Source organism: Ptiloglossa arizonensis, chromosome 6 (assembly GCF_051014685.1).
Source record: "Ptiloglossa arizonensis isolate GNS036 chromosome 6, iyPtiAriz1_principal, whole genome shotgun sequence".
Lineage (NCBI taxonomy): Eukaryota > Metazoa > Arthropoda > Insecta > Hymenoptera > Colletidae > Ptiloglossa > Ptiloglossa arizonensis.
The window spans coordinates 26,108,741-26,132,814 of NC_135053.1; the positions used below are offsets into that span (position 1 = coordinate 26,108,741).

The 24,074-nt window shown below is 49.3% G+C and overlaps 1 protein-coding gene across 5 annotated transcripts in view; it reads left to right on the forward strand.

Moving 5' to 3' along the window:
• Window positions 1-24,074, forward strand: part of Dip2 (disco-interacting protein 2) — a 49,562-nt gene that overhangs the window by 4,762 nt on the left and 20,726 nt on the right. For 2 of the 5 annotated variants that reach the window (XM_076315027.1, XM_076315028.1), the window contains exons 1-4: window positions 11,632-12,594; window positions 13,197-14,059; window positions 18,900-18,971; window positions 22,961-23,188. In XM_076315027.1, the coding sequence (XP_076171142.1) occupies window positions 11,780-12,594; window positions 13,197-14,059; window positions 18,900-18,971; window positions 22,961-23,188 (1,978 nt within the window). In that variant the 5' untranslated portion in view covers window positions 11,632-11,779. Of the gene's footprint in view, window positions 1-11,631; window positions 12,595-13,196; window positions 14,060-18,899; window positions 18,972-22,960; window positions 23,189-24,074 lie in introns of those variants that run through there. The other 3 variants (XM_076315030.1, XM_076315031.1, XM_076315032.1) reach the window with 2 other exon arrangements.

Consider the following 24,074-nt stretch of genomic DNA (forward strand, 5'->3'; position numbering starts at 1 on the left):
GTATGCTTTCGAGAAGAAAGCGATTTCCGTTGTGACCGTCGTTTCCAAAAATATATACTCTTACGAAAACGAAATTCGTACCACTGTGTCTCCCATTCATTGTCCTTTTTGAGTTCGGGCAGTCGTGACAAAGGAATTCTTTATTTTAAGTTATTTTAGGTTCGTCTACACGTGGAAAGAAATTACTGTATTTTGATCGTATCGTTTTCCATTTGAGCGTTGCTATTGACAAAAGTAAATTGACAAATTTCTCAAACTATCGGAGGATTCTGTGTAACGCTGGTCAGGGTTAGCGATAATGCTGTTGGTTTTTTATGTTCGTTGGAATATCTGCTTTCTCTTTCATCGTTTTATACGACTTTTTCGACGTATCGATCCACGTAGACGCGCGAAAGATTAAATTTACAACGTTAGTTTCCCAACTGTTGAGAAAACGTTTGGACGCGTCGTATTTGAGAAAGAAGTTAATGGCACTCGCTTCAGCCTTCTTTTTCGCGTGCAAATATCGTGTACCGCGCGTCCTAGAATTCACTTTCCTGTGCGAGACTAAAAACGAACGAATGCAAATTTTAACCGTAAAAAGTGTCGACAACCCTGAAATAACGACTCGCTACACATACGTGCCCTATCGGAGCAAACGGTTGGCTACCTTGTAGACTCGGTGTTATCGTCGACCACAATGAAAATACACAATGTGGTCAAGTTAAATGGGTCGTCTTGCAGGCTACCGCATCTGTGTAAGTGTTCTATAGATAGTCGATGTACTATCGCTAGAGAAACGGGGTTTTATTTATTAAAGATCCGTAAGCAAACAGCCGAAAGTAGCTTCTCTGGACTCCGTATTCTGGAGCAAATTTATGTCTTCCAGTGCCCTATTTTATCCGGCACCTCCATATGACTGTGTACGTTTGCGCATACATAGACGCAAACGTACAACGTACGGTATATAATGCACACTCAATTACCAATATTTTTGCGACAGCGAGGAAAAGAACGATTCTCAGGTACCGCCTCTAATAGCGGAAAATAGTTTTGCGGTTGATTATTCAGCGATTCGTTGAAGAGAGAATTTCTGTTCGCGATGGAATTCGTTTCGTAGGATCTTCGAACGATCCTTGGAACGATATCGCGTGTAACGCGAACAGGATCGGTCCCCGATGATTGCGTCTACTTGAAAAAGTGTCCCGAGTCTCGAAGTGGACGACTGGGTTGTTCGCCGAGCAAGGAGGGAAAAAAGAATAGAAAGCGATCTTAACCTACAATTTCGTAATCACCGTGTTATTACGTGGCTGCAGTTAAAGGTAAGGTGGACCTTTATCCACGCGATTTCCATGGTCGCACGGATCGTTGCGCTCGCGGTTGCTCAACGGTTGGCCAGTTAACGCTTCCTTCTGCGGGTGGAAACGCGATTCTCGATGATTCAGGAAATACCAAAACGACCGTGCCGCGAATGAAAACGTTGCACTTATCCGCGAATTGTCGGATAACGACCAATTACGCCGTCGTTGTTTCTACGCGTCTTATGAATAATTCTTATTGTATCCAGCTAATCCCGTTTAAACGTTTTTATCGTGTAACACAGATTGCCAAGGATCTGTCCCGGCGTTTCCGTATAATTGGCTGCAAAGGAGTGTCCGAGAAGAAAGGATAGAACGTTCTCGGTTGACGCTCGAGAGTACAGATTATTCACCGCTCCCTGATTCATGCTTTTGGAGTTCCATGAACGACCAGTTTGGGCGTCCTATTTTACAGTATTCGGTTTTATTTCGAGCTCGCCGCAATTTCAGTCCTCCTCAAGGTTACTCGCGCGCACGAAAAGTGTACACACCGATCGGTTGTACGTTTATTTCACCGTTGAACAGGTTTCTACGTTTGTTGCAATTACACGAGCAAAATATCCGCGAAATTGAGCGAAACGAGAAATTCTTTGTTCGACGGTGAGTTTCAGTTTGCAAAGGAGAATGGTAGGTACCCGTGAAAATTGTAGAATTTATTTACCTAGATTCGTAGGATAGACCTTAGGTATTTAGCCCTTCTTATGAAGCTGGCCAGTGACCGATAATTCCAAGATATTCGAGTTAAGAAGGCATTCGGACTTTATGGCTCTCGAATAATCGCCTTGAGCCATGAAATACAACGCCCCCCCCCCCCCCCCCCACTCTCGTCTCATATCCCTCCTTTCGCCACCCCTCTTTCCTCTCTCGGAAAAAATGTCTTCGTAGAATTTTTTCAATTTATTCGAATATCGCTACTCTAATCTGACTTCAAAAACGTTAGATCGCTTAGCATTTTCCTCTTTAATGAAAATTTGCGGGGAAAAAGTCGGTCCTCTGTTGCTATAGTGTGCTCTTTGTGCAAAGACATTCTTAGATATTATTCGATATACGTGTCTGAACTTTGCTTGACCTTGCTTGACCTTGAGCCTCGGGTCATCGAACTCGTCGCGAGAAGGGCTCCGCTCGTAGGCGTTTGAAAAGCTGTAGTTCCACTCGGGAAGGTGAAGGTGACCCTAAAATCTCGAACACGTATCCACGTACAGATAACTCGAAAACTATTTTGAAGATATCGTTGACCTTTCGGAACCGATCGATCCGCTAACGGAAGGAACGTTTGTATCGACAATTTCCTTCGTAACCGTTACGTCTCACTTTTCTTATATAGTATTTAACGAAAGTTCGTTTTCTCAATACCAAAGGTTTAAACCGTCGAGGGAATCTCGAAACGAGTTTAGATTCGTTGTAGGATTCATCGAGTCGAATAGTTTGGAATTGTTCGCGAACAACAGGACATTGTTCTCAAGGATCGCGATAGACATCCATAAGCAATAGCGGTTCCAAAGGTAAAACCGACAATTTCTTTAGAATTGTCCACGGACTTGTCATCGAACTCGACGAGAGTAACGATGCGTTCGAGTCGATAGGTAGGATAAATCGGTGCCCTGGAAACGACTGTGTATTTTCAGGCTCGTTATTTCTCGGTCGATCGGTGGTATCGTTACTCCGGTATCCGGATCACTGAAAAAGAATCCCCCGTACAGAAGTCAAGTGCCAGGGAGCGTAACGTCCAGGCTAATTTCGCGTCGGATGCGTTCCAAGAGTGTTGGGTTTGGTTCTCGATTACAACTAGCCTACTCGTTTATCGGCCGAGAATTCATCGAAGCGACAAGGTGCGGGCAAATCAGTCGCCCCTCCGACCCTTCCGCTGACGTCAGTTCTCGATTGCGCTGTTGTTACGACGATTTACGTTCCCGTTCAACCTGACTTCGCACTTCGCCCGCGGCCTCTATTCGCACTTTCGAGGTCACCGTACTTCCGCTTACCAAAGTTTCCTTTACGCGATATTTCGTTACTTTCTAACGTCTTCGTGGGTTTTGTAATTGAACGGACGTCGGACCGGCAATAACCAGGATAAACGACGATAACGACACCGTTGTTACGTGCCGGTATTACGAGATACGCGATATCGTTCAGCGACTTTGAACGTACGCGATCGCGAGAAGAGAGACTCGAGGAAATAATTGGAGAGATTCGGCTGGTCGAACCGGGGACACGAGGATCGAGAGAGTACAAGTTTCATTTACAATCGATCAATTTATGGATACGTGGATCGATGGACGCTCGAAGCGATCGAACAAATGGAATGCCACTCGGAAGTTTGAGCGAGCTGTCCTAACGATCCAGGAGTGTACAAACTTTTAATCGGCGGTAGATGCCCAAGTGGAAAGAGGGAGCGACATTATCGAGAGTAGAGTTAATTAGACAAACGTACGATAGACCGGTGATTCGTAATAATAGAACCGAGTTCGTAAGATGTGCGTATATACGAGTAAACGGACGATGTGGCACGATACACGGACCTTTAAATAGCAATTTGTTCGAGAAGATTGTGTTATTGCAACATTAATCGTATTCTGGTTCCGTGTTGCGTTACGCAATCAAAACAAATCCGATAACCCCGTACGCTTTAATCGACTAATTCATTTTCCGTGCGTGTCGCTATCAATTAGCAATTAGTCGATGTCTTACGGAATTTGTGTTCTTCGGATGAACGGCAATGTTTACCGCTGCGTTGATAAAACGAGAGAGAACTCGATCGCTCCTGTAACTCCTTGCCCGACAGCGTACATTACAGTAATTGGTACGATCGTTAGAAATATCGAAATTGGACTTTTATGCGTAATTAGTAAAGTGTGTAAAAGTTTAAATGTTTTTAAATTACGGTAAAGAGAGGAGGCGAAGAATATCGCAATAAGCGATTCGAGAACATGGTACGTACTATCCATGAACAGTATACGTATCCGGTATGGTACACCTTGGTGGAAAACATTTTTACCGTTAAAAATTAATATTTACTCGAATAAAAGAAACAAAGGAATATCTTTCGTGTTTTGTGTCTGTATCTCTTTCTTTTCAAACAGGATCGCGTCAATTTCTGCATTACCCGACACGTGGGATTGTTCGAACAGTTGAGAACGTAAGTCGAAAGGTAGACGGCAGGGCAGAGAGCATCGAAATCGGTAAACCACCGATAAAAAAATCGTCCGCAACGAGGACGGTGTAGTTAGGGCGCATGCAGGTGCGGTTGCACTGGGACGGCGGAATGCATCCATCGGTGTCGGTGCAGCTGCTGTCGCGCCTCGTTCGTGGACCGTTTGTAAGATCAAGGTCGCCGGTTTCGTGGGTAAACGTCCTCGAGTCGCCTTGAGTTGCACGTTGCACCGACGCGCGTTCCATGCACGCGTCGACGACGCTTATCGGCTATTATGTCCCTCCTCCGCACCTTCTGACGGCACCGATGCACGATAGAAACCTCCGTGTCGATTTTTATCGTTGAGCCGAGTCTCCGGTATCGAGTCGTCGGTTATCGATTTCGCTCGAGCCTGTACGTTTCGAAAATATTCAACACGAATTCTTAAACCGTGTCTCTCGCCAGATCGATAGAGATATTCGAGGGTCCGTGGACGCAACGTGTCGTAACGATGCTAATTATTATTATCGTTGTTATACGGGTAAAGATCCTTTGACGATAATATACAGGAAACGCGTACCGAGTAGAAACTAAGAGGTACGGATAAATGTAACGAATAAGTACGATATCGATGCAAGCGACTGGGCAGTGTGAGCGAAATTACGTATAAATTTCCTTAACGAGTTTTGAAAGAAAACCGGTAACTTGGGGAAAAAAATTCTAAGACACGATGGGCACTGTCGCCCACCTCGTATATACGGTCTGTACAGTTGTTTTCGCTGGTTGTTACGGCGCGTAACGGTAGATAAAAGAGGAGAAATCTCCTAATTTCCGGAATTGAGAAATAAAAGCAACTCCATCTTTAGTTTCGATGTGCCGTATTCCACGGTTCGTCGGTGTTGGAAATAATTAAACGGTGCACGCGACGATAATGAAAAGCGAATCGGTTGGTACCTCTCGGTCAAGTTCTCAGAGTAACGACGGGGAACGTTAAATTCTGATAAAAGTGTTCGTCCGTCTACTCGGTGATCTCGTCGAAGGTTAAGCGATAAGTATTTTTCACTCCGTTCCGTTTGTTGTACGAGACAAAAAGAAATCGAGCCGTTAGATGTCTGTAAATCAACTACGGATAATCGAAAATAACGGTGACTAATATTCCAAACAATTGCTTTCTAACGGCGATATTAAAAGGTTTCCCTTATCGTTGCGATAAGAATGCGGTAGCTGCGCCCAACTGGAGATGTTCGAGTGTTTGGCCAGCTTCTGCTATCGATTTGGACGCGTGTCGGTGGAGTTAATTCAAGGGTGTAGCCTTGTTCCGCGATATGCACGACAAATTTTCTTATTATCGAATGTAATCTGTTTGCATACTCCTTATCGTACGTGTAATTTCGTAGACGCGTCAAACATCCGCGTTTTGATTTTCAGAACGCGATTTTGGTTCTCGAACGGTAGTAGAACGGAGTAAGCTTTGGGACAAGCCAGCTCTAGCTCCGTTGAGCGGGACGTTTGGTCATTCTTCCTACGAGAGCTACGACTTGGCAAAAATTTCTCGACATTGTCCACGTTTCCTTTATTCGTGGTACGTTCTATATTTTTGTCAAGTCGGGCCACTCTACGGACACGACTCGAGTTTCGTCACGATTGTATACATTTCCTCGCAATGCGGTAAGAAACGGACGAGCGGAGAACCATTTATTTATGTAGATTTCCATGCTTTCTAATCGAAGCGTCGATTGTCGCTGGTCTCGCGCTACTTGTACACTGTACAATGTACAGGGACGGTCGAGCGTGGGCGTTTCGAGTCGTATTCGTGAAAAAAGTAGGAATACGCGCGGCAATGGTCTCTCGCGGATCTCTGGTAGTTAAGGGTCTGTGATATAGCGCGAGGGAGTGGGAGGTCGGAGAGTACCAATCAACCCGTCAATTTAAACCTTTTTCTTTTCTCGTAAAACGAACATCGATGCTGCGAGCTTCGTTACGGTCGTTGTTCGCGGTCCGCGAAGAAGCACGCTTCGATTCAAATCGGAAAGGAAAATCCCCTGTCCCCTTGGTATGTGGAGTATCGTGCGAGTCTCTTTCCTCGATACCGTTTTTTCATTGTACGTCGATGACTTTGTAAAACTTTTCCGTAATCGTTCGTTTTTGACGCTTGTGCGGAAAAGTGTACCGTTTGCGGTAGATCTGTGTCTTTGAAATATCGATTTTGGCGTTCGAAGTCTCGCACAGACCGGGTAAATTTAGATACCAAACGAGCAATATCGAATTTTACACGGACAAAGCATCGTTTCGAGATGGCTGCGAAAAACCAGCGACGGTAAATGAAATTACTTTCCAATTTTATTCGGTTCTAAGTGGTTTCTACGACGGATAAGGTACTCGTAAAGAATATCGTTAAAGAACAGGGTTAACAACGTCTGGATTATATTCGAATTACAGCGGTAAATAGCGCCTCCTTGTTTTTCCACGTGCTGCGGTCTTTGCGTAAGAATCTAACGATCGCGGATGAACGTTAAAGTTTAACTGGATTTTATAATTCGGCGGATCACCATCGACACTGGAATTACCGGGATTGAAGCTAATTATTTCGAGGAATTTCTTTTCTGAAATTTGAAGAGTTACGAAAGCAGTACTGCCTAGGTAGAGAAAAATTACATGTACAGTCATTCGGCAATGAAACCGAGTATATGTATATCGTTTACTAATCAGAAATACTCGGTATTCGACAACGCTTCGAATACAAATTATAAGAGTATTTAACATTGGACAGCACGATTGAACACGAAGGACGAACGATTATCAATGTTTTCTCGACACAGCGTACAAAGTATTGTCCAAGGTATTCGTCGATTGCTTCGAGCATTCGATTCGTGTGCATGACGTGTTTTAGTTACGTTTCGATTCTAGAATCTTTCGAAGGTGTTTGGTTCTGCACGGGCCCAATACCGTTTATTCGTAAAAACCATCAACACCGCTCGCGAGGGCATCACTCCCATCGCTAGAGGATTCTCTATCCGATTCACGGATCTTTGTGAGCCCGCCTTAAGCGAACGCGCGCATGGGTGGAGGCAGAGACCGCGCTTGAGAAAGAGCGAGAGAGCGAGAGAGCGAGCGAGCAAAAGAGAAAGAGAGTAAGAGAGAGAGAGAGAAAAAGAGAGCGCGATGGAGCACGTAACACGAAAATGAGAAAGAAAAGCCAAGGGAGTCTGTTCTGTTCGGGGACACGCGAGGCAACCGTACAAGAGAGACAAGGGAAAGGGACTGAAAGGAGCAGGAAAGAGCGAAGAGGAAGGAGAATGGGATGCTGCGAGAGAAGCAGAAGAGCCGGAGAGTTGTGTGCAGGCGAGAGTGGACGGACGGCATACCACCACTACCGCCTCCTTGCCCCCACCCCCGCGCCACGATTCTCCGCGTTTCTCCGTCTCTCTCGCGACGTGACTTTTACTCACAGGGGGCCCGGCTTCCCAGACCGCTTCTCTCTCTCTCTCTTTCTCTCTTCGTCTCCCTCTCTCTATCTTTCTTTCTCTCTCTTTCTCCCTTCCTCCGTCTGGTGTTGCGTCTCTGTGTGCGTTTGGTCGGGTCCGTGGTGGTTCTCCTCGTCTCGTGAGTCAGGGAGAGGTGCAGCGTCGAGAGCTCGCGAAATGCCAGTGATTCGACGCGACTTCAGCTACGCGCACTACCCGAGAGTTTTTCTCCTCGCGAGACGAGGGGACCCGCGGCGGCTGGCTTCCCGATGCTCGTTCCTCTGTCCTCCGTAATAAGGGTGGACCCGCGTCGCGACGCCCCGCGCCTCGAGTACGCCCGACACGACAACCCTACACACGACCGCTACCGCCGCTTCGTACTCAAACGCTACACCGTTGCTCTTCAGCTTCCACTATTGCCGCTGTTCGGACCTATCGACGCCTCCACTCTTTCCGTTTTTCTTCTTCTGCTATTATCACTGTATCGTAAACAGTGGCTACCGTCGGTGTTCTAGTTCTCTCCGGCTCTCTCCTCTCCGCACGCCCGTCTCTTTCGCTTTGTAAATTCAGCTCGGCGATAGACGTATACGTACACGCATACACGCGCACACACACACACATACGTACATACATACACATACATGCACAGGTAGTACGGTGTTTACGTACGCTGGTCGAGATATCCGTTCGAGGGGACGCGCGTGGAACACTGGAATCCGGGGTGCGTGTGTTTCGTGAATGCTCCGATGTTACGAATCGCCGCGGTACCTGTGTCGCGAGAGACGCGCGTTGCACGCCGTTCTAGCTCCTCGGAGAACTCGAGAACCTTGGATTTACGTAAACGCGATCGACGTTGCCCTATAACGAGTAACCGCTATGTCGCAAAGGAATCACGCGAGGTGTTGCGCGTCGATTTCAATCGAATCTTCGCAGATAGCTGGAGAACCGATCGGTACTGGACTCGTGCGTAGACCGTTTGCGTAGACCTTCTACGGAGTTTATCGGATATCGAACGACAAGGATCGTGTTTCGCGAGTCGATCTTTCTTACGTACCGTCCACCTTACGAAACGGACAAAGTATTTCGGTTTCTACGAACGACACGATCTTGTTAAACATTTTCGAATCGTCGTGGGTCACGCAAACGACCGAACCCCGGCCCAACAGTTTTTGGTTCCCTGTCCGCGAAGTTACGTTCGAATCGGTCGTGTAGTTCCATCGTCGATATCGCGGAAATTTATTTATCCACTGTTCGGGAATAGATCCGGTTGTGTGCACAATTTTCAAATTCAAATCGCCAATTGTAAGATAATCGTTTACGCAAATCGAACCCGAAAGACCGCTCTCTTCGAAGAGATTCGAACGATCGTAGCATCGGTTAGTAAAATTCAGACGACACGACTCGGCGACGCGAGAGTCGAGTGTGTTTTCCGTGATTCCAAAGGGCCGACCTTACTCCCTTAACCGGCAGGCTGTTTCAAACGAACGGGGCGAAAGAGTTCCATGCCGGGGGAACTGGTATATTATCGCGAAGGATCAATTTTCGACGACTTATAAATCTCTGGTTTATTTACGAATCTATCGACGGTACCGGACTCTTCGCTCAAACGGTCGGTTCGAAACTGTTCCTAATTTTTATTTACGCGCATCGTTAATCCCTCCGCAATTCATTCGCAACCGTTTACTCGTTCCACGAGAGTCGGTTTACGATCAGAGTCGAGCGCCGCTCGAATAACTTCGTTCGAATCATTGTTTAACCGTAATGGATTAAAACTTATACCGTCGTACAAACACTACGCAAATGGTATACCCGTCTCGCGCACTGCTTTCAACGTTTACACAACGAATACATATGTATTTGTTCCGTCTACGTACGTTATTCGAATAAATTTCTCTTCTCGCCACTTACGAATAAAAAAAGTTCTTCCGTTGTCTGGTAACTCGTGTCGTCGGCCAAACTCGTCGGATGAACGAATTTCGATCGATAAGAATAATTTCAAGTTAAATATTTCGGACGACGTTTCTCTTTCGTAGTACACGTTGGTGAAGGTCGGTTAAGAACACGGACGAATAGACCTACGGGAAAACCGAAGGAATGCGCGCGAGTCGCGTTTTCGGGGGAAAAATTGAACGGAAAGATCGGCGGTAAACACCGTACACGCGGTTTTCTTATTTGCAAAAGCGACAGCGGTCGGTCGAGCGTGGTTTCGGGGTCGTTGCGTGACCGTGATTTGTTCTTTCAGTGAAATACGCGCGTCACGAGAATATTTGGTGATCGATGGTAAAATCGATTCGACGCGAGTTTGCGCACTGGACGAGACCGAAGAGTCCCCAGAATCGATACACGTGACACATATAATGGTGCACCGTGTAAAAATGTAAATATTTGCGATTGGTGCGCGCGCGCAACTCGCTACGTTTCGACGGTTCCGTGGTGGCGCGAGGTGAACGAATCGTGTTGTTCGAATTCGCGAAGATCGTTGATTCAGTGGTTGTTTAGCGTGTCGGTTGGGCACGGATTCGTGCTTCCCAGCGTTACGTGTTCTCGTCGTATCAAAATAATAAATACACACGGGAACCGGTGCGGTGGTGGGAGGAGAGGGTGAAATCAGTGTCGTAATCGTTCGAGGGCGGAGAAAGTATCGTTGAAGATCTTCTCAGCGATTCGAGAGTGCTTTCGGACGAGACGCGTATACGGGGAACAACATTTGTGCTCGACGCGAGCCGAATCGTCGAGGAAGTTACGCCTGGTAACCGGGGAGCGTTGGCCTTGTTTCTTAGACACCGATCGACCGAAGGAACCGGTGAATGAAAATGTGCCTCGAAGAATCGCTCGTTCGATCGGTCCTCGAAAATCGACGAACGTCGACCGTGTCGATCGACCGCTAGTGCCTAGTTACCGGCTGCACCGAGAAATCGTTTCGCGGGAGAAATAACGGTGTTCTCGCCGGGAAATCGAGAGACGTCGAAACGCGAAGTAACGTCGGGATCATGGTTGCCCGCCGATCGAAAACTAGCTTCCTTCGAGCCGAATCCAGGAGCAGGAAGACGATCGCTCGCGCAACCTCCGATCGAACGCGACGCGTCCCGAGCTAACGTTATTTTTCGTACGAGAACGGCAGAGATCGAGCCACGAGATCGTTTTTCGTCGAAGGAAGAAACCATCCTGGCCCGTCGTAGGACAGCGGCGAAAAGGGAGCTGCAGACCGAGGAAAGGGAAGGAGGAGAAACGAAGCGGTAACGGCACGTCGAAAAAGGAAAGCCATGTCGAATCGCGACTGGAAGACCTCGGAGTTACACCTTAAGATCGCAGAAACGCGCGAGCCTGCCCGCTCGCACGGAGACCGAGCGACCAGAGAGGAACCACGGCAGTACGGATGAAACGGAGAGGGAGAGAAGAGAAGCAGTCCAGAGAACTCCCGAGCTCTCTCTCTCGTTCGAAGGACTCTCGGGGAGCGGGGTGTGCTCGAAAGCCCGAAACGAGCGAGCCCTTCGTCCGCGCGGAATCCCTCCGCGGATTCTACCAGCGAATACTCGCGATCTCGAGAGCGCGATAACGGCCCGATAACGCGCGAGATCCGAAACCGGAAACGTAGCCGCGATCGCGGAGAGAACACGGAGGAGGAGAATTCCCCGGCAAAGTTTTCGACCGAGCGACCGAGCGACCGAGCGAGTCAGCCAACTTTCAGCATCGAGTACGAACCACCGTGTCCGTTTAGAAGTCGAGGAGGATTCTCGGTGTCTCGTCCACATGAGATTGCGGTACTCGAAGAGAAGGTCTCGAAGACGCGCCGAGCGATGCGGCTCGAGGAAATCGTTTGAGCGGCGAGTCCGCGTACGGTCGAACTCATGAGGCCGTTGTCCTTCGAGAACTTGAGGAGGCTCGTGGGCCGCAAGAAGGACCGTAACGAGCCGTCCTTCAAGCGCAGCGAGTCCTTCAAGAGGATATCGATACGGAAGAGTTACCTGGATCGGGGCAAGCGACGCAACAAGCTCAATCAGAAGAACCTCGAGGCGACCGTTCCGCCTATCGTTGATACCAACTCGAACGAAAAGTCCCTCGAGCAGACCGCGATCAAGGAGCAGAAACCGAAGAAGCTCCAAGACGACACGCTCAGTCGCGAATCGATCAGCTACGACGAGTGGCTACAGGGTGTCAGCTCGTCCTCGCGCGAGAAACTCGACGAGGCGCACCGTGAACATCAACAGATCAGGCAACAACAGACTGTTTCCGGTAAGAACAAGATTTCCAAGTTTCCGAAGCAGAACGAGACCGCTGACCACGTCGCCGACGATCTAAAGGTTCTCGAGCTGGACGCGTCCCCGGTGTTGCCCTCGAAACCGTTCAAAGTATCCGGCGACACCATTCAAGAGAAGATCGGCCAGCAAGAGATCCTGCAAGCCCAGGAGCCATCCGCCGAGGGACCTCCCAGCGTTAGCATCAGCCTCGGTAGGATTTGGAGGGACGCGGTACCGGTCCCTTACCCCAGGTCCTCCGGACCCTCGGTCCACCATTCGTTGGACAGCGCGCTCAAGGAGAGGAAACCCCAGCCTACGGTCGCGAGGACGGTCTCCGCTCCGGAGAAGAGCGTCACCGGGAAGGATGTCTCCTCCGCGTTCGGTTTCTCCCTCAGGATCGCCAGATTGGCCGATTTTCGCGCAGGGTTACTATCGCTTGCTTGTTAATTGGCTTTCCTCGACGATGAAATTGCGAAACGCGCGCGAGACACAGGGTGTAAGCGAACGAAAGGTTATTTTTACTTGCCGTGCCGTACGAATTACCCGGAAGCCCCGTACCCAACGAACGTCGCTTTAACAACAACGATCTTTGTTAGATTTTGCTCGAAGTAGTTACTGTCACTGTTACTCGAAAATTCTTCCGAGTTCTCACCGCGTACACGCACGTATCTGTACTCGTTTTTTCATCGACAACGAGCCGTTGACTTTACGCACCGTTGGCTCCGCATTGACATTGAGAAACTACGATAAACCGGAATTATCCTGGGAAACGGGTTCGATCGCACGGTACGACATTTAAGAAATCTAACGTGCAAATTGTTTGCCGATTATCCGCTGAGAAAGCATTTCCGATCGTGTATCCACTGGAGCGTTTTCGTTAAGAATCGTACTCGTCGGTGTTAGCGCGGTTTCGTTTACATCCTGTGATCTTTCGTCGTTCGATCGCGCGGGCATTCTGTTCGTCAATTTCATCGTTCGAGAGTTCCCCGACACACGGGCCTGAATTCGATGTGTGACGTGGCTTCAGGGGGACGAGGAACGGTTTCTTCAACCGAAGAGGACAGAAGCCGTCGCCGAGCGTGAGCGGGGAGGGTTACTTCAAGAGAACGAACGCCTCGAGGCGGTCCAGTTCGCGACGTCGTGGAAAACGGACCTCTCAAAGAAACAAGCCCCAGCCACCGCCGCGGCAACGCTCGAACAGCCCCGTGTGGTTCGTTCCACCGGAAAGACGTCGCTCGAGACGTCAGAGGCGGGTCTGGCGGGAGATCAGATACTTTCCGGAGAGCGAGGTACCCGTGGTCGAGAGGATCGACGACTGTTCGTCGAATCTCTCGGACGATCAGTTCGACGACCTGAAGCTGCTGCTTTCGGGCGACTTCAACGACAAGCGGGACGAGGGTGTCCTGAACTCGCTGGTATCCTCCTCCCTGGGCTCTTTTTCCGCGGCGTCCTCCTCCTCGTCGGTGTGTCCCGCACCGAAGATCAGCGACTTCAACGAGGACAAACTGTTCTCGGAGGAGTTGCGGACGAGCGGTCTTCTCGCGCGGAGAACCACCTGGCGGCCCGCGACTTCCAACTACTTCGCCAGCAACCAGTTTCTCAGTTTCCTCTCGAGGGGCTCGTGTAATCTTCTCGGCAAGGAAAAGTCGAGGAACGAGTCGATGTACTACAGGTGTCTATCGTCGACGGACAGCGAGACCGAGGACGAGTCGACGCGCCTCGGCGCCGAGCGCAGAAAGAGCTCGCACGCCGCACAGAGGCAACAGCACCTCAAGAGGCAGAGATCCGGACTCAGACGGAGGCCTCTCAGACGGAAGTCCCAGCTACGGAAAGCTTCCGGCCAGCCGGTCTTTCTCGTGCGGAAGTGCTCGTCCTTGAGAAAACGACCCAGTAAGACCCCAAACTGAGATAACCGTATCGCACCGATTGGCTCTCCCCGAAATCTTTTCGATTCCGAGCGAGTTATCGCAACGAGCGATCAGGATCTGCGATTCTCGTGCGCGCGAAACGAGACCGAATCCTCCGCACCGGTCTTCTTCGATCCGATTCAACCCTTTCTTTGCTACCGGCTCCTGTAGATACACCTGTGCGTGCATTATCGACGCGTCAGGAGTTGGCCTACTTGCTGAAAAGGGAGGTCACGGGGGAAATCGTCACGCGACGGCAACGCCTCGACGCGATGCACCGTTCCTATTGGCTAAATTGGGCAAACGTACAAGTACAACGCGCGACCAGGAACACGAACGCGAACAAAACGAAACGCGACCGAGTAAAACCCACCGATCTCGCGACCAGTTCGCGAACGTATCTCGGATTTTGCTCGCGTTTCGTTTCGTTCGCGTTCCTCGTCACGCGATGGACTTGTACGCGTTTCCATCTTGGCCAATGGCGACGATGCATCCGCGCAAGGGCGCAGCGCTCGCGTCGCCAACGACCACGATCGACGATTCCACTTTCCCCGTGACTTTTTACCTCGTCGAACAATCATCGAAAATCTATCAATGATTTTAAACGCACGACCGTGTTTTCCGGTGGTTCGGAATCCCGTTCAGCGGTACCGTACCAGCGGCCAATTCCGTCGTAGCGAAAGGCTTTTAAAAACCCGCTGGCCAAACTTCAAAGAGGTGCCGCACGCGTAGCGGTGTGGCCGCTAACAACAATTTTTATATTTTTCCTCGCATTTTTACAAGACTATTGTCTCGATAGATCCAAACACGGCACCTTGTTCGACCTATTGTTGATCACGCGGGATTAAAAGTTTTCTAGAAACGATTCCTGTATCGTACATATAAGGAAAAATAATTCGAACAGAAGTACGATTCGCGATAACTCGATCGCGGAAACGATCGATACCAGATTCAACAAATTCGTCTTGCTCGACTCTTTCGCGATTTTGACAATTCACGTTTGCAACCCACTCCCTTGAATTCATTCTACGATTAACTTTTTATCGACTCGCAGATTCTTTGCGCAATACCCGTGTGGCGTTTTAGTGCCTTTCAGAACCGTTTCGTCGATAGTGAATCTAATACCCACGGTGTTTAGGTTCGAAACAGAGACGACGCGACGACGTGTATCCGCAGTCGAGATTTTAATTGCAGCGAATTAGCATAAACTCGTTCCCTGGTCGGTGCTTCGACAGCGATCGAAATCGTCGACGAGGAGATTGCGCGACGACAGGCATTCGATTGTCCATCGTAATGTCGCGTCAGAAGTTTCGATCGGTTGCAAATATCTGCGTCTGTCTCGTTTTTGTCCGTTATTCCACGCGATCGACGTTAATTACGCAACGTGTTCGCCAGGTTTGGTTTCGTTGCGGTTTTTGCCTAGAGCGAACTCGATTCGAAGCTGTGCGCGTACATACGTTCGAAACGATCGTCGCCTTTCTTCGTCTCCTTTCTTCGCTCTTGTAAAAGCAACGGGCTACACGGTTTCGATTTCTCGTTCGAATCGAGAACCCGTGCCGTTGTTGGGATCCAAATATAGAGGAAATTGAATAATATTTCGCTAGGCGATTACAGCTCGTCGCGTATTCGCACGTTATCAACGTCCGTGTCCCGCTGTCGTCGAATTTTGGTCTCCATTATTCACACGCTTTGGAACTTTGACGAGACAATAGGAGGCGAGAGTTCGGTTACGCGAGAAGACCCTGGAGCATTCGATGAACACATTGAACGCGATAACGCGAAAACTTTCATAGCTTGAATATCCAATCGAACTTGAACAACAACAACGGGCGTTGATTAGCGCTGGAAATCTTGAGCGTCGATGTCGCGGTAAATGTAAAATCGAGTTTCCAACTTGCGCCAACTGTTGGGCCAGGCGCGATAGTTTGCACGTTAGTCGAATCTGTCCGGCCTGGAATCGTTAGGACCAATTCGATACTCGGAGAGACACTCTTTCCCTCGGCAAAGACGGTGCAATTTCCCGGTAGAGAAAGCGTTGAAAAATTCTAGTCGCGGATAGAGAATGTCTCGTGACGTTACTACTGGCAAGCACAGGGAGTGTTTCCTCGCGAGAGAGTACCTTGATCGAAAATGTGGCATAAAATTTCTCCGAGCAGTGTTTTCGTTTTCGGGAAAATACGTTTCGAGAATCGGTCGAGTGCTCGCACGTACTCGCACTCGGAAGATTTGTATCGCGTTCGTTATCTTCTTATCGGTACGTTCCAATCGATATCTGACTGTCCTTCGATGTTCATCGTAAACGCTAGTTCCGTAATACATTTGTCCAGAAAACAATATACCGATCGCAATCGCGAAAGAGCAAACAGAAGTAACGAATCGCACCGAAATGCACCGAGTAAATTTTCTACATTAATTTCCTTGGAAACCAAGTCTCGCGCGTAAGAAATCCATTCCTCGATTTATTTTTACACGAATAATTATCCCTGACCTGCTAGCGTTACATCCCAAGGGAGAACCCGTACGAAACATCGAGGAGAGTAACTTTGTCGGGATAAAAGGGTTAATCGTTGACTCGATGTCAATGTCCTAACCGCGGGTGAAGCAGGCAGCGCGTGCGTAATAGGAGGCAGGACTCGGTGTCTGTACGCGCTTCCCCAACAGAGAAATTCTTCATCCGCGCGCTAATCATAACTCGACCGTGCAATAATTCCTTTGGACGCATTCGCGTTCGTAGGTCTGGCCGCGCGCAATATGCACTTTGCCCGAAGGACCAGTCGATCCGCGTGCCGATAATTTTAACTACCGGTTAGACTGCCCGAAGAGATACAACCCGCGCTCCGTTGCTCGCGCGCGAAACGCTCGACCATCGTGTTCCGACCAGGATTCGATTAAAATTCGAGAAGCAACGAAACTCGAAGCATCGTCTTCTACCGCTTCGAGGAAAACTTTTCTTACAATTCGCATCTTGTTCGTAGCTCGTGAAACGTACCGAGGGAGCTACCTCGAATTATCATCTCGATTTCCAACAATATAGTACGTATCGCGATCTCTGGAGGAAAATTCACGATTGTTCCCGAAGATTACGATCGTTCGCGGGACAAAAACTTTTGAAAGTTGTTTTCGTATTTATCGACCGCGCGCAAAGGGCACAATTGTGAGAAATTTGGAAAATTCGGTTCTTTAGCTATCGCGTACGGTGTTGGGGACCGTTTGAACAAATTCAACGCCGTGTGGCCTAGTTTCGTGCCGTGTGTCGGTGCTCGTAACTGGAAAAATCGTGTCTCGGCCGTTAGCCGATCGATTCTGAACATTTTCTCGAGTTACGAGGCGTGACGCCGGCATGCCGACCCGTTTCGCGTCGCGCAAGACACGTGGGCAAGCGAGTTGCACCGTAGACATTCACGAAGCACAGTCACCGTAGAATTTCACGAACGAAAAACACCGAGGTTTCTTTCTCCTCGAGAAATTAATCATCGTTGTCACAATCAGCGACGTCGTGCGTGTATTTTGGTTTATTACTCGACGATTCGATGAAACAATCCACGGACAGTCTTCGTAAATACCATCGCACAATGCATACCAATGGAGAGACGACGACTTTAAACATTTTTATACGTTTACTCGTTAGGAACGATCGGTTCTTTGTTCCGAGGTAATTTCTCGCCTACTTCGACCGTTAAAAAAATTAAATCTGCTTTCAGATAAGCGGTAGGATAATTTTCAACATTGGACTTTCGATGTATGCGTTTTCTAGCGTATATCGAAGGATTGGAAAACTTCTTCGCAAAACGAAGATTTTGGAAAACGCGGGGAAGGATATACGGGGAGTTGTTTCATCTCGAGTTACAGAACGGTGCATTGGACAAGATTCGTGAGCGAGTGTCGAGGTTGCGACAAAACGGTCCAAGTAATTAGCGGTAGAACTGTTGGTAAAAAGTTTGCATACTCGGAGCAGCTTCGAAATTCTTCTCCCCTGGAAATTTCATTGCTCGCGTTCTACGAGGTCGCGTCGAGCCAAGTGTCTCCTTTTCCGACTCGTATCCGCGAACGTTCGTGGCGATTTCTAACGTTCGAGCGAACAGCTGGACGCGTTCACCGATCGTCCTCGGAATTCCTCGCGTCTCGTGCCGCAACGCGAGAACAAATTACCCCGAACGAGATCAGGCGCGAGGAGCTATCGAGAGACGTCCTTTTTCGGGCCGTCGATGGAAATCAGTTGAGAAATTGAGATCTCTCTTATTTAGCCACTCGTTCGGGAGCAAGGTAATTCAACGTGCGACGATTCTCTCGCGTTTTCCTATTCTCTCTCTCCCTCTCTCCCTCTCTCTCTCGCGCGCGCGCGCGGAGAAAACCAAAAAATTGACGAGAGTTCGTGCCTCGATGCTTCGCTTTTTCTGACCGTTTATAGCCGATAAACGATGAAACCTTAATTGAAAATCGAATCGAAAGCACGATTCCGATCGTTAGGTTCTTACGGTAGTATAATCGGGGTCCCGGTTTCTTCTTACCAGGTGCTCGAACTCCAATCGAAATCGCTCGATTCACCATTCGTAATCGAAAGAATCCGTCTCCGACCTTACTCGTTCCTTTTATCGTTGTATCGCGTGCGATACTCGTTTCGTTATCCTTCTTTTCTTTTGGAGTCGAGAATCGATGAATCGTCTCGATAATTAATTTTAACAGAGGCGACTTTGTAACGAGACTCGTTCGAACGACCGTATCGAAGTCTCGGTTACCTCGTACGGATACGTACGCGTCACGTACAACGTGAATCGAAAGATCCGCAAAGTAAGTATTATCGATGCATTGTTTTTTCGTTTCAGGGGACATAACGCAAAAGGGGTACGAAAAGAAACGGACACGTCTACTTCAGCAGTATGCCTCGAAGCAGCTGGGTGAGTGGAACTTTTCCTTTTTGCTCGCAAGAAACCTTAGCGAACGAGTCATCATATGCTCATCATCGTTTCATTCTTACCGAAGCAGCGCGCGCGTGCGCCGACGAGAAGCTCGCGACGGAATCGTAACACCGCGATTCTTTTCCACGCCACTTCCGCGCGCGGATTTACGCGCCGTTTCCCTGGCTCCCGTTCGCGAACCTTTTACTTTTCCCCGATGGAAAAATTCGCGGCCGCGTCTCGTCCGTATTTACCCGGCACGCGTCCCTTCCGAGCGTTCGTTTTGGAATTTCGCGAGACGATCGTTTACACGGACGTTGAATCGGCGGTCGGTGCTCGTTAACCCTTTCGGTGTCAAGATTCAAAGGCTCGGCACGTGCCGTGCGCGGAAACCTCGTAATCGTATTCGTTGAGCACGTATTCGCTTCGAAGTTGTTCTCGCCGACCAAATTAGCATTTGCATGAATTACTCATGGAGAAGAACTGCTCGATCAAGTGTCAAGTGTTTAAATCATAATGTACCGCGCGGGATTGTGTATTCCGATCGGAAAGTGTCAACACGGTCTCCGAATGACCGAGACACGAGACACGGGCTTTCCCGATGATCCACGTGGAATCGAGCTCGTTGATCCTCTGGCGTACGGAAGGAAGCGCGGTGGATTGCTCGTTCATCGAAACTCGCCACGTTTGTATTCTTCGATCGTGGCTGTACGTTTCCAAAAAAAAAAGCTTCTCGTGGTCGCGCGCTCGCCCGACTATTGCGCCACATCCAGACGCAACAACCAGTCTCTCGTCGTCGTTCGCGTCGTAATATTAATCGCGTTCCGATTCTCAAGAGACACGGGCTTGCTTTCCGCGCACAATGCCGACAGATGCAATCGTAATGGGAATAAACGGAGGAACGAGCGGACACGGCCGCGTGATTCTAGCCTCGAGCACCGTTTTTCATCCGTCACCTTCCACCGGTTTTCCTCTCTTGCGCAATCGCCTTATCACGCGCTCGTCGGTGCCTCCGTGGTCGTTGAACGTTCCTCGTACCATAGATTTTTCTATCGATTCAACGACCGTATCTGACACTCTCGTGTCCGCGTTGCGCAATTCAGGAACACGCGCAACGCGCGGCACCGATACACGCAACCCGAGTCCTTCGAATTATCCTTGCTCTTTTCCGAATGGTGGAATCGCCTTGGTCTGTGCTGGACACGTCTTTGCGTTTACACGAGTTTCCTTCGTATCCGATACGTTACGAATCCGGAACGAATCCTTCGAATCGAACACCGGAACGCAACGCGACGGAGAAACGTACGCGGTACAACGAACCAGAAACCACGATTCGTTGAAATTTGAAAAACTAACGCGCTTCGCGATACTCGAATTCCTGCGTACGCGAAAACCCCATCGAGATCCGTTTCCTTTTGTTATCGGTCGCCTCGGTGACGGTTACTTTCGTGTTCGAGAGTGAGCCGACATTTTTTTTAACGTATTATCGCCACTACACCTGCGGTTATTTTTGCTTATCTCTGTAATTGCGAAATCGTTTCCTGGAAACGGCTAAGTAATTTTTTACAAAAACGACTTTTAAGCGACACGAAGCGAAGCGTCTTCTTTACTTTTTTCCACCGGTGTGTACACCGTGTTATTTTCCGTTACGAACCGCAACGTATTTACTCGGAAACCTTCGTTGTATCTCCGATAGTTTTCAAAGTAGCATCAACGAGGTGAAATTTGATTCATCGAAGCTCGAAAAAGACACGCGCCCGTTATTTTCGGCTACTCCGCAAACTTGAGAAGACTTTTGGAAAATCGGTGTCGAACGGTTCACGGATGTTCCTTGTTAGTCGTGCTTTCGACCAGTGCTGCAATCGGTCGAACCGCTGCAATCGGTTGCAGCGTATGTACATACTGTTTAACTGTACCTGCATGCGGAAGAGCCACTTCCGCGTTATCCGCTCGTTATACGCGACGTACATCTGCTATTGTCGTGTACGCGACTCGGGGCAAAGACACTTTTCTGACTTTCTCGAAACTTGAAACTTCCGCGTGCTCGAACCGCGATTTTCCACGAATTTCCTTCGACGGGAGACGGGAGAACGTTGCACTCTTGCCGCTGTTCTTTTCATCGAGAGGATACGCGCGTAGGTATCCGCGCGGTTTTATCACCGCGAGAAAAGAATTCGTTCGAGAAACGCTACTCAAGAATGGGACACGTTGTAGATTGTGCGTAAAAATTGTCCAAGTTGCGTACAAGCAAATCAATTTTCCGTCTCACTGTCTGCGTCAATAGTCGCGTACGGACTATCGTTGTAGGCGTCGTACTTTTCTCGTCGAGCTATCGGTTCGTATTTATCGTCGAGAAGGAAAAAAAAAGCGCATTCGTTGCATCGGTAAGGGTTTCGAAAAAGCAGATAACCACGTCGTTGCTTCTGGCCCGTTCCTTTTACCACGAATCTTCGAACCGTGCCGGTTGCACTCTAGCGATAGTGGTTTCTTGCGCGTTTCGATTCGTTGAGCGGTCTTATTCGGTTATTACGACGCATTGTTTTCGACGATGGGAACTAATTCGATTATCGTTTTTAAAACACGCGACCGGTAACACGGGAAGAAAATGATCGATCGTAAATACTCGAAGGAAAATCGATCGGAGAATACGAGTATTTCTGCGCAAACGATGTAACATTTTACGAGCGTGTAGCGCAATTTAACACGGAACGTGAACGTCGGATCGTTTTGCGCGATTTCGAGTTTTAAAAGAGTTTTAAACTCTTGTACGCGTTTGACGCACGATGGAAAATATTGTACGTCGAGTAACGCATTCGCGTAACGGGTATCGAGAGCCGCGTCGATTGGCTGAGGTGTGCTCGTCGCGCGCGTTTCTCCTATCGTCGGGTCGAGGGTAATAAAAAAAGATTTCGTTCGAAATAATCGGTAACGGACCGGTTGGAGAATTCCACGCGTAGAAGGTGATCCGTTCCGAGAGATCTCGTTCCATCGACAAAGGATAGATCCGATTCCGAGAGGATAGATCCGAGCCGGAGTACGTTGTTTACGTCGGTGTATGGAAAAAGAAACAGAAAGACGTGTCTTCGAAGACAGGTTCCTGAAAACAAGTGTTTTGCACTCGAGCCAATCTCCTCCCCTCGGCAGCGATTTATCTTCGCGTTTGATTCACGACTATCCCAGGAGGAACGCGTAACCGCGAACAACAGGTAGCTTCCAACCGACGACGTATTACGTACAAAGCAGTGATTATCCCGTCACAGCATTGTTGTTCGTTGCTTCATCGGTTAGAATAACGTTGGGTGGTCGTTTTCGAACGGCTCCCGAGACTACGAGCGGGTCAACGGTTCGCGTATTCCCGTGTCGCGTCCTCCGCGCACGCTCGCAGGCTCGCAGGCTGTCGAAACGCGCGTGTTCGCGACGCGTTGCTCGAAGCTGCGATCGAACGTTACGGCCGTGTTCCTTCTCGAGTTTCGATGCTAACGATCGTAGTTTACTCGTTCGCGATTACTCGTCGTTGAGCGCGATTCGCGTCGTGTTCGATTTACATTGTCGGTCACGGTATTGTCACGGTTTGACCACGGTTCGCTCGAACGTTGTTAAATACCGTGGAGCGTGACTCGGCCGCGAACGGTAGTAGCTCGTTCCAACGACGTCGAATCAAATTCGTACGGAGCGTAACCGCGTACGGAGCGTATTAAATAATTCCAGAACGATGAATCCGGACGTAGCCGCGGCGCGAGATTACGGCTCGAAAGGTTCGGCGAGTCCGTTAAAATTGAAGAAGCGGAATTCCCGGAGACGGGCGGCGGTCGGTCTCGTTTGAAAATGATTAAAACCGGTGTACGCGTAACCGATAGCGGTCGTAAACGCGGAGTGGAAAAGGACGCGTTTCCCCCTGGTTTGAGAATCGGAACGAGAAGTAGCGAGAGGAGAGGGAGGGTAGGGAGTCTGGAGGGTGGCTTTTGCATATGCACGTGTGTGGCGCACAGGGGCTGGAAACGATGGAGGAGGTGTCGGCGTCCTCGGTATCGAAAGGGTCGAGAGGACGGGGTATGGAAGCGGTGGTGGTGGAGGCGGTGGTGTCGGCGTCGGTGTCGGTGTCGGTGTCGGGGTCGGTGTCGGTGTCGGTGTCGGTGTCGGTGTCGGTGGCCGACCACAGCCACGTGCACGCCGCACGCAACGTCGCGTCACGCACAACGAGAAGCGCTATCATTCAGGTAGCGCGACGCATTGCACGATTCAACGTATATACTTTTTCTATTGTTGCCTCGTACCACGCCTAGAAAATTAGAGTTTAGCTGCGGGTCATGCGGGACATGGCCACCTGCATCACCGAGCATTAGAAAAGCGACGCTGTTAGCGCTGTCGTACACGGATTGGTTTCAGTAGGAACGTATAGCCGTTGGGATGCGTTGGTCGGCACGTACGCCGACCAGTGTGCATTTTTGACTGTGCCAACTTCACGCTCACGTAGCTTTCTGTTTTTCGACCGTTTTATTTCTCTCCTTTGTTTTCTTCTTTCCGTTACGATCGAATCCGTTGTGTTCCTTCGTCCGGTTTAACCACCGGTCACTTGTGACTTTTACGAGCGAAAGAACGCAAAGTTGAAATCTGACTTTCGGGATACGAGTTTCGCGAACGAACACGTAACCGTTTCGAAGGTTCCCGCGCGAACGTGGCCACCAGTAGAGCTTACCTCGGAGTTTTCGAAAGAAAGCGCGTTATCGGTTCCTCGAGGAGGAAGGAAGGACGGCTCCTCGGTACGGCAAGGATCACGGCATCCGGCGAATAGTTGTCTTTAGACGGGAGAAAAAGAATCGTTACGAGAAAGACGAGCGTCGGACCGCGTTGGGGTGGGTGGGGTTGATGGGGTGGATGGCAGTCAGGCTGTCGAGTACTCGTTGGATAATTGCGATGCCGTTGGTCCTTGTCTTAATTAAGCGCCCGGTCCCCTCGGGCTCGACTCCGTACTCCTCGCGTCACTCGATGGGAAATTTTTACTCGAATTCGATCCACGGGTCGTGCCGCGATCGCGAACGTTTTACGATTCCGGTTACCCCTTCCAGGGTAAACCAACAGACGGAAGTTACGAATCGTGACTCC